We start from the raw sequence: 11,472 nt of genomic DNA, 5'->3' as shown, positions 1-11,472 counted from the left end.
ATTTTTACTGTCCTTAACGGTGATGACAAACAAAAAGAAAGAACTCATATTTTTGTAAAATCAATACATTAATCTAAAAATGAATGAGAATAGTGGAATATTTTTATGTTGATCACTAATATCATTAAATGATATACAACTAACGCAACGATAAAGCCAATGGTTAAATCTATAAGATAGTCCTTAAAATGTAATGGTAGGCGGGCCCATAACATTATAATAAACAATTAATGTACTTATTGTCCACCATCTTTAGTTATATTATATGCTCCCGAGTTGTATATTATTCAGCGTTTATTTAATATTTACATTGAGAAAATTAACAAAATTAAAACATTTTTATTTATCCGAATTCTTAACAACGAATAACACAATAATATTAAATAAAGAATACATTTTGTTTTTAACAAACATAAACTGTAGAGTTTTTTGTGGTTATTTGAGACCAATACTATATGTTAAGTTTCTGAAGCATATTATTTTGCAACAAGCTCATACCACAAACAAAATATACACAATATTATATATTATATGAACTGGTAAATCATTTTCTAACCACCAACATTTTTTCACATTTTCAATTTGTTTCAAACATAATTATAGCTATAATTAGTCGATAAAATTAAGAAACATTTCTATAATGATGTTTAAATAGCTTAACAAATACACATTTATCTTTAAATCATAATGGACATCTATCACAGACAAATATTTTTATGCGTTAAAAATAAAATAAAGTAGAAAAATTTAATGACTAAATTATCTCCTATAAAGTATAAACAATTGGTAGGTATTGAGAAAAATAATTATAAAACAATAAATAAGAGGAGAAAGAACAACATAAAAAGCGTTTTAATTGGTTATAGGGTATCGCATTTAAATGTTAAAAGAGTTGTATAAAATTAGTCGTAGAACCATCTCGCCACGCAGGGTCATCGACAAGTTTTGCCCGACATAGTGGACATGTTTGCTCACGATCAAACCATTTGGCCACGCAAGCTTCACAGAATATATGTTGGCATTGCAACAAAACAGGTGTAGCATACTCGTCATGGCATATTGGACAATTGTTGCCAGCTATAGTCAGCTGCTCTTTACTCGGTGCTGTACCCAATGCCTAAAATTTGCAATAAGATTTTGTTAGGTAAAAATTGTACGTGAATTAATTTAATCAATGTTGCACATGTCACAGAGAGAAAACTAATATTGCGTTGACATTCTCTAAATAAACAGCATTACTGATTAATAGAAAATACAAATTTAATTTTCCTATAATATTTTAAAAATAATATTTAGTTGGACAAAGTAAAATATTTGAATCATTATGTATTTCATTCCTACCACTCTATAAAATACAATAGGCAAAGTAGAAAATCATTGCAAATTCGCAAAATTGTTATTTTCCAACAAATACTAATTATTTTTAATAAGAATAAGTACTAAATTGTCTGGATAGTCTCAAGAAAAAAATAAAAGTAATTGATATTTTTTATTTCTATAATATCTATAAGATTATGCACTATAAAAACTTTAAAATTTTGAATACTTAGTTTGTATGACTGAACGAAACATTTACAACTTGAATATATTGACTTTATAATAATTTGTAAGAGCTTGGTTTCAGTATAAATTTAATAATAATTAATTATTTAGAATGCAACCAAAATCACCAAAACAATGATATAACCATATTAATTATCTTACCACATTCTGAAGTAATTTATATGAGGCTGTCCACCATAGTTTCACACAACCCATTAAATCGGTACCTTTTGACACCATGTAAGCAGCAGATAAAAAGACTCCAATCACCTTTTTCGGACCCTGATAAGATTCTAACATGTAATACAACCAAGGTTGGATCGGCACACAACACCGATATAATTGAGATGTAGCTTCAATGAACAGGTATACTTTTCCCTAAACAAAAGTATAAGAATACATTTATTTATTTAAAATAGTAATAATTCACCTATTATAACTAATAATATAAGAATATACATACTCGTTTAATGATTGGTAAAACTTTTATTGGCATCATGATAATTATTATTTTAAAAATGATTGTTATTAATTTTAAAATGTAATCATCCACTGCTATTGACCATAATAGATTGCTAATTGTCAATGACTGTGTGAAAGGAGGAATAAATATTAACCTAGAAATATAGAAATAATACATCAATTTTACTATAAACATTGAGTTTCTTAAATCCTAATAATAAATTACTATTTAAGATTTAGTTTTTATATGAATTATAATTACCCAAAGTGTAAGTTCATGTCGGTGTAGAAGAAGTAGAATAGAAATACAGACATGGCCATATGACAAATAGCAAACAGCAAAAAGCCAATACTGCGCTGTGATTGTTTGGCCACCTCACGCTTTACCACATTGTTGAAGTAACGAAATGAAATAAAGAGCACCAAAAAGAGCAGAATAGCTGTAAACACAAGATACATACAAGCACGTTCGTTAGTCGAACCTTCAGGCCATATATCTTTTTAGTTATGCTTACACAAACAGTTGAACAGAGTAGCTGTTTAATTTACCTGGAATATGGTCGAATACAGCTTTTGATAAAAGTATCAATAAGAACGGAATGTATTTAAGAGCTACACTCAGCATTTGAGCGATTTCTGGGTTGTGCCGAAGTACATCGTCTTCGCTTTCTGGAAAACATTACAATTCAATGTTAATGAAATATAAGAAAGTACTAAAATTGTGTTATTACTAAATCTAAATTTTTTTCAGAAAAATTAGGGTTTAAACTAAATAATTTTTAATGGAATATTGTAAATGTAATCATGTCAACTATTAAGTTTAATAGTATTTGAAAAAAAGTCTACTGGAAATATTTTAATCGTGTATACAATTATAAATATATACAAATAGTAACAGAGTATACAACTGCTACAATATAATCTTTATAATATTATGTTGTATAGGTTGTTTAATGTATACAATGTTACATTAATTACTAATTATTCAACTCAAATGTATTATTAGTGTGTAACAACAAATAATTAATTACTAATAAATTTAAATAACAATACTTAAAAACAAATTTTATATTTTTGTTTCAGTAGGTAATATTTACTAAATTGTCTACATCTGAAAGCATGCTGTTTTTATTGTATAATTTTATATTGAACAATTTTGTATTTCTAAATATTTCTTATTTCCCATTTTAAATATTTATATAAGTATTCTATAAAAACTTTGGAAATATTTAAGCATTTAAGTACTTAAAAAGTTAATATATATTGTAGAAACAAAATAAACAATAAAAAATATTTCAAATTAATAAAAAAAAGAAATATTTTGAATCACATACCTAGGTACCATTTATAGAGTACAAATGTAATTTATAGTAGTAATTAACATAACATTATTATGGATGTAACTACTTAGTATAAAAAAAAACACTAAATAATCGAGTTGTTATTAAAAATTAACTAAACAATATTGAATATACTAATATTAAGAAGGTATATTACTTAAGATTTAAAATACATTAATAAGTATTATTAGAATTAACTTATAATCCAAATAACTTACGGTTTTCGTTGTTATTGTTATTAGATCCATTAAGTGAAGATCCTCCTGGACTTTGAGGCAGCTGTTCTACGTTTAAATCTGAGCTCGATAAATTCATATCTATTGCTACATCATTGTTTGGTTCAGCATGTGATCTTTGAGTAGTCAAAGGCAGTCTTTGTGATACTGGAGTTGTTGCAGCCGGTCTAACCTCCCCTATAAAATTCAATAGGATAAATGATTCTTAATAAGTCAATATTATACTGATGATACCTGCAGTTATGAAGTTTTGGTCTTCTGTTTCTGTTATACTGGGTGGAGATAGAGGTAAGTGAGCATTGTTGGTGTTCAAATTCAACCAGGTAGGCAAACTCAGGCGTACAGATGAACTGGGACCAAGCGGTTGTGGTGACCCAGGATCGGGGTGGCGTGCCACTGTAATTATTGGTCGCAGTTCTTCAACTACGTTGTGCACATTGCTTCGAAACATGGCTGAACCTTCAGCTGCTCTACGCTCTATGTGCATCATAAGATCAGCCGCAAGGCTCATACGACGACTAGCAACTGGCACGGCCGCTCTACTATCTGTTTCCGATTTGTGAACGTAAAGACATTTGACAATATATACAGACAAACTTATTGACGATTACCATTATCAGACGCTGCAGTTCCAGGTTCATCATTTAAATTGGACATTGTTAAAAGTTAAAACATAAGCAATAATTGTAGTTAAAATATTATTATTTATTTCATCTAATTTATGAGTCTCATTTTATTATTTGTTACACCATAGAAAAAACAATTACGTACCACCCAATACATACATATTCGGGATTATTAGATTGTAAATTGAACGTCAGAACGTCTGAATAAAATTAAATAACATAATAGAATGACTTTAAAATACGTTTGCTCGTCAATCATGAGTGTAAAAGTTTATGACATCATTATTACAATTTTTTTCTTATCAATTATATTAGTCATGTTTACTCATACACATATGTTTTTTCTTAGATTTTAATCAACCAAGGTTATTTGAATAAAAAGAAACAAAAACACACAGAATCAAAATATCAAACAGGCTTTTGCAGTTTTACATACCTACTTTACTGATTTAAATACGAAAAAAGAGTTAAAAAACCGCAGAACTAGCTCTACTGTATAGTAATTGTCAATAGTTGAGTACTTGAGGGTACCTCCGACTACCAGCTAGTCATTGTGTAGGTCAATGTATCACAATTGATAACTAATGGATGTGATAAGTTTGAATTAATTGATAAATCATAATCATTATTATGATTCTGAACAAAGACTGTCAACCTATATTTTTAAAAATGTTGTGTTCAGACTTCAGTGTTGTATACAAGGGGAATAATGTATAGGCCGGATCTTCCCGGTATCCTTTTTTTTCGGATCAAAAAAAGTATGAAAAACTCAATCAAATTCAAACAATAGCGTTCCAAATAATAACATAGAAAAAATAACAATTACAATTTTTGATTGGGGGAGGTCCGGCAAAAAATGTATACAGCCCCTTGATACAAAAATGTGATTAAATTCTGTAAGAACATTGAACAAATTTTGCAAACTTATCAAACAAATATCAAACAAAATACCAACCTAATATGTACGTGGTCAGAAATTTCAATTCAGGTCTGGAGGTGTCAGTAAAATATATATTATATTACATTGTTCATATTCATTAAACAATTTAGTTATATTTATTTATAGGTATTGTACACTTAATAATAATGTAATATATAAAAATATATGATACATAGTAAGAACATAGACTTGCGTACAGGGGCAGCAGATGCAGCATAATATGCTGCCCCTAAACATTTTGTTGGACAGCCCCGGCCGCCAAATATTGAATCATTTTACCTCCATGCAAATGTATATTTCCGCAAATTATATACACAATGTACATTATACAATACACATTATAGTTATAAACAATTTTTATATACCTTTTAGAAAATCTGTACAGTATTTCTACAGCCGCACTCGGCACTCCCCCCCCCCACCACTAACAACAAATTTAAAAAACTAAATTATATATTTTTCGTTAATAATTATTAATTAGCATGTAATAATATACTATAAAACCGCACAACCTTTCTAAAAAATGTACACCAAAAACCCTATTTTTTAAATTTACTATTGGTAATGGGCTGGATTATAGGTATATGAGTACCTACCTACCTATAATCTCATAAATTATATTATCCCTGAAACCAATGTGCACTTACCTATGAGCGACGTTATAAACATTTGATTAAGTATAAAGTAGGTGCAACTATATACTCTATAATCTATAATAATGTAATAAATTGCGAATTTGCCATCACAACTCCCGGATCCACGGTTATGTATAGTTAAATAATGTTAAAGTAAAATAGTTAGACTATCAAAAAGTCTGAGGTAAAAGTCATAGAAAAAAAAACCGAATAAAAAAGTCCGGTACGTGTAATGAGATAAAAGGTAATGCGATGCACAATCAAACGTTCCAATTAGTACTATTATAAATTGTAACTAAATGATTTACCCGACGAAATTAATAAATAGTTTTTTAGGTACCAATATCGGCAATATCAAAGCAATATCGGGAATGTTGGACGGTCTTACATTTCTTCCTCTTAAACATGTTTTCAACAGAATGGCTTACAATTGTTTCTACTGAAAGAGAAGATCTTTTAAATTATTTTGATGCAACCTACGAAAATGGACTACTTAGAAAAGTAGGGGTTGGTAACAAATTTATATTTAAAAATATAAGTCCAATTTTTCCTCCGACTGTGGATACTTGGAATGTACATAAAACAACGATTAATAGTTACCATTGAACGAATAATAATATATGCGAATCGTGAAATAACAGCTTTAGTCATTTAGTTGGCCACAGTTATCCGACTATTTGGACACTCATCCCAAAATTAGATTAGAATAAGGCGAAATTATCTATCAACATTATGGGTGAGGTGGAAAAAAAAACAAAATTCAACACATATCCGAGTGTTTAGTGGTTACGTTATGCCAAAGAATAGATAATCATTCAATTACAATTAAAGAATTTTTAGAAAAAGTTGGTCATAATATTTAAACTTATTTTGTGATATTTTAAATATATTATATATTGTATGACGTTTAATTAAACTGAGAAATCATTATAATTTATTACTTATTATGTATTGTTTTTGTATGAAAAAATAATTTCGATTTTTGAATAATAATACTAATAGTAATTATAATCATTGAATTTTTTTTAAATAAATTATTTAAAATATTGTTATGTATAGGTATACATAATAATATATACCGGACTTTTTTACATCAGACTTTCTAGGCTTAGGATTTATTTACTGCAAATCTTTTTTTGCCTTGGACGATAATTGGAATTATAACAACTAACAACATGATAGTCTAAAGATACTGCCACAGTGAGGAGTAGGCACATATATTATGATAGTTGCTGTCACAATGGCATGACAGAACTTTCGCCCTGTCAAAAGCGCGTGCATAATAGTTGATGTGGATTTGGGGGGGGGGGATTAACTATTAAGTCACTCCTAAAGTTATTTTTTCGTACACAAATTACTTTTTTTTATAGAGTATTACAAACACCTTAAACCACTTAATTTTTGTATATAATAATATTATCTAGAGGTTAGGTTTTTAAATTCTTTTCCATTAATCCCCTCTGGGCTCTTATACAAAACGTATATCTATATGTCACTGTGGTCTATAGTGTTGTATTATACATACCTAATCATATTGCCTATAGCCTATAGCCTATAGGTATTCAGATTGCTATGCCTATTTGTAATTATTTTTACTAAAAATAAATCGTTTACTTACCTATATTACATAATAATATTATGTAATATAACATTAAAAGCTGTTATTAAGATTTGCCTATAGTAATTAATTAGTAATAATAATTACCTATAGTTTACCTAATATACCTATAACGACTTAAACAGGGGTGATAATTAAGGGTATAGATCCCGCCCCAGAGCCTTAATTTATATAAACAAGAAACTTAGTTTCTTTTTTTTTTAATGTACTTAAGTACATTATATTATATTACAAACAAAATCATTTTAATATTTTAATAATTATTATTTAATTTTAATATATAAAATATTTACATTTTGAAGAATTTATTATATTGTATAGGTGTACTAAATTGTGTAGAATTATAAAAGCAAAATTCAATAATTGTGTGTATAATATGTTAGTTTTAGGATTTTTGATAAAATAGTATTTCCAGCTATCATTCAACACTGTACTTGAAAATTTAGTATTTATTATATTTATTTTATTTATTTATTTATTTATTTAGTATTTTGTATTTTGTGTGTAAAAAAATGTCAATCCCACCCTAAAAGGCTAAAACAAATTCCTAATTACGCCAAAGGACGTAAGTAGGTACTGTAGAATAATGTATACATGTTATTTACGTTATTTTTCATGTGAATATCTAATTTTGTCAATATTTAAACTTGAAACGTAAAAACAATTGTGCATTATATGTATTTAGTTATTTGATGCTTGTATGTTGCAGTAACAGGAAACTTGTATCACATTTTACAACTCAGCTACGAAAATTACAATAAATTATGTCAAAGATTGCAGGTTTAGCAAAAAATGCCGTAAATATTCTCGTTTTTATTTACCCTTCTAGAAGAAAAAACTTCGTTCAATGTTAAATATTGGAGCTTTTTACTACTTCAAAAATTTATGGCAGACATAAAAAAAAAACCGATATACATTCATCACTTTGCTCAGAATCTAATATAATATTATATATGTGCTAGCCGCTAGGTCCTAAATTAATAGCTAAGACCTATATAAGTTACTATACAAAATACGAATTACTAAAATAATACATAGTACATAGCCACATATAGAGTAGGTACCTACAGACTATAATATTATTATATACAGTCACAGCCAATATACAATAACAACGAAAATTAGTCGTGATTGTTTACAGGGTCAAAGCCCTACAGATAAGTCAAATGTATGATCGTATATTAAAATGTAACCTACATTAAAAAAAAATAATAATAAGCACCTAGCCCACAGCTATAAATTATTTCAACCTAATCATCACCGATGGACTTTCAACTGTTGAACTGCTGTAACAAATTTAAATTGACAAATTATAATGATACTTTCTCTCTCTCTCTCCCTCTATTTCTCTTATAAATTAATATACATTTATGCATCGTTAAAAAATATACTCAGTGGCCGGTAGAATGAAATTATTAATATACGTGTATAACTTTAAAAATAAATAAATAGGTAGTTAAAAAAAAATACTGTTTTTCTGTAATTAATTTGTATTTCTTCCATCTGTTCTATTTACCTTTATTTGCTTAACTAAATATAAATAATATGCATATATATTAAGCTATAAGTAAATAATAAAATTCTGAAATTTTAAACAACTGCAAAACCAACAAAACACAGAACTCGTATCTCGTACTTATAGGCAATAGTCATTATAGCAAATAGCGTAAAATATAGGCTACATATAGTAACTGCTCAAAAAACTACCCATGCAAACAACTTATGTAAACCTGTATTATAATATTTACTTATCAATTAATCAATAACTAGCTACATCGATTATCATAACCATAAAGAGTAATAATAATAATAGTAATAATAATTACATTATACTTGGTATATATTTAACATTTTCACTTGGTCGTTTTTTCTATAGTTGAAGGAGGACTATGGTAACTATTTGGCTATATTATTTCACTTGGTCACTTTTTGCACGATGGCGACGATATACATATAATTACCGAACGAAAGATTGTTCGTTCGGCCGAACTACTAGCGCCATTGTGGGATATATTGTAACCTGCCATGCCATAAAGAGTTAAACCATGTTGCATAATGTTAATGCATTTATTACAATAAAATATGTATAGGTTTAATTATGTCATCATATATAGAATCATATCCTGATACCCATATGGCCATATAAGTATAACTGTATAAGTGTATAAGTATTATAGAATATAGTCATAATATATAGACACTAAAATAGTAAAATAAAAGGTAATACTATTGAGTATATAATATCTATACTCAATGGTAATACGTAAAACAACAATAATCTGCTTTTTAGGTTTTTTGTATAACTTTATTATTCTATAATATAAATAATAATCGTTGCATCATATATTATATGTAAGAGTAACTATATATTATATCTATGTACAGGTAGGTACCTATAGCTATAATCAAATAAATATTGAACTATGATACTGTAAGCCTACAGTTAGTAACTAAATATCGATTAAATATATAATAATGAGTATAAAAATACAACAACCGCAACATTAATTACACATGTGTGCACATATATCGTAACATAAATGTACCTACCTTTTAGGCTATACCTATATGGCACTTTAATAGTACAGTATGTTCGTTGGAAACTTAAAATGAGCACCTAGGTATATACTACATAGTATATGTTATATGCAATGTGGGTACAATATAGTAAAATAGTAATTGTCAAAACCTTGCATAAACGCAAATGTGCTCCAACAACATTAATAGATACTTACTATTGCATCATGTATTCATGTGTTGTAATTTTTAGTTTATCAACGAGCCTCGTTGAAGGTTAAACCAGCCACGTTGTACCTACTTATATATACCTATATAGGTATTATGATAATTGATAGAACAAACAATTTACGTAGGTACTAGCTACCTACACCTACCTATTCAATATTTTGTATCATGATATGTATACTTACATAGATACGTATATAGTATAGTATGTACCAAGTAGGGCTTAAAATTGGTTTAAAATATGGCAAAGGGTACCGTGATCTCTGTTGACTCTATACTGTTTCGACCATTTCATATAGACATCAATTATTATTAATTAGAAATTTTGAATTTATTACGTATATTGTGTGACAATAAATTAATTACCTAATGGCTTATACTACCCCATATTATTAATTTAATTAAATGTACATGCAAGTTTATCATATTTTTTATTATTTTTTAATCCCTTGAAAAATTTAACTCCTGAACTCTAGCACCTACTTCTCCAGAATTTAAATTGCGTATTGATTAGGTATATAACAAAATATTAAATCATAAGTAATAATTATTAGGTAGTTATGTTTTAACTGTACTTATAACTAACTTGTACAATATCAATAAAATAAAAACGAATTATATTTTCTTTAAGACTTACTTACATTAAATACATTTGTTTGCGTACATACATATACATATACGATATACATAAAATAAAAATATATTATTCATGTATGTTATTATATTAAATACAATAAAAAGTATAATATGATCAAAAATCTGAGATAGTTACATCTTATATATTATATATATTAAATAAGCATATAACTGATAATAGTTAAAAGTGAAAACCAAAAATAATTAACATTAATACATATAATAATTATATATTAATTAAGTATAAAAAAAAATGATGATTATTAAGTATATAGGATTTTGATGTAGTAATATTTTTGTACACATATTGACATATTGTGTACCTACTACCTACTTCAAAGGCTTATAATACTTCAGATCATTAAGTTATAGATAGTTTAGTTTGGTTGCTTAGGATTAAAAATGATGTTTATTTTATAATTCTTATATGGACTGAAATTCCTTAACACTAATTAATAATAACCTACCTATCTTCTATTGTTAGATATCTATAAGTTATAAGTTATAACTATGTATATTTTTTTTATACAAAAAAATATTAAATATAAAACAAAACGTTAAAAAAACTGCGTTACACTTGCAAGCATACAATGTAATTATGTGAAGCATACATTACAAAAAACATAAAAAAAATTCAGTAACTGGTGGTTAGGATCCATCAACAGACCAATTGTTATAGCCTTATATAGTTA

The 11,472-nt window shown here is 27.3% G+C and overlaps 1 protein-coding gene across 2 annotated transcripts; it reads right to left on the bottom strand.

Moving 5' to 3' along the window:
• Positions 1–319: 319 nt before the first annotated feature.
• Positions 320–4,561, bottom strand: LOC100163984 (RING finger and transmembrane domain-containing protein 2). 2 transcript variants are annotated; one of them, XM_029487248.1, is made up of 8 exons: positions 4,192–4,561; positions 3,815–4,126; positions 3,563–3,757; positions 2,554–2,673; positions 2,267–2,486; positions 2,006–2,159; positions 1,705–1,920; positions 320–1,117 (listed from the first exon to the last, which is right to left on the bottom strand). In XM_029487248.1, the coding sequence occupies exons 1-8, from the start codon at positions 4,235–4,237 to the stop codon at positions 884–886; spliced, it is 1,497 nt and encodes a 498-aa protein (XP_029343108.1). In that variant the 5' UTR covers positions 4,238–4,561; the 3' UTR covers positions 320–883. The 2 variants fall into 2 exon arrangements, with proteins under 2 accessions (XP_029343108.1, XP_001945914.2); XM_001945879.5 differs by having other exon boundaries at positions 2,267–2,444; positions 4,192–4,509.
• Positions 4,562–11,472: the final 6,911 nt, after the last annotated feature.

The sequence above is a fragment of the Acyrthosiphon pisum genome, chromosome A1 (genome assembly GCF_005508785.2).
Source record: "Acyrthosiphon pisum isolate AL4f chromosome A1, pea_aphid_22Mar2018_4r6ur, whole genome shotgun sequence".
NCBI classification, from domain to species: Eukaryota; Metazoa; Arthropoda; class Insecta; order Hemiptera; family Aphididae; genus Acyrthosiphon; species Acyrthosiphon pisum.
The sequence above is the reverse complement of the archived record's forward strand: the minus strand, read 5'-3'. Positions and strand labels throughout refer to the sequence as shown.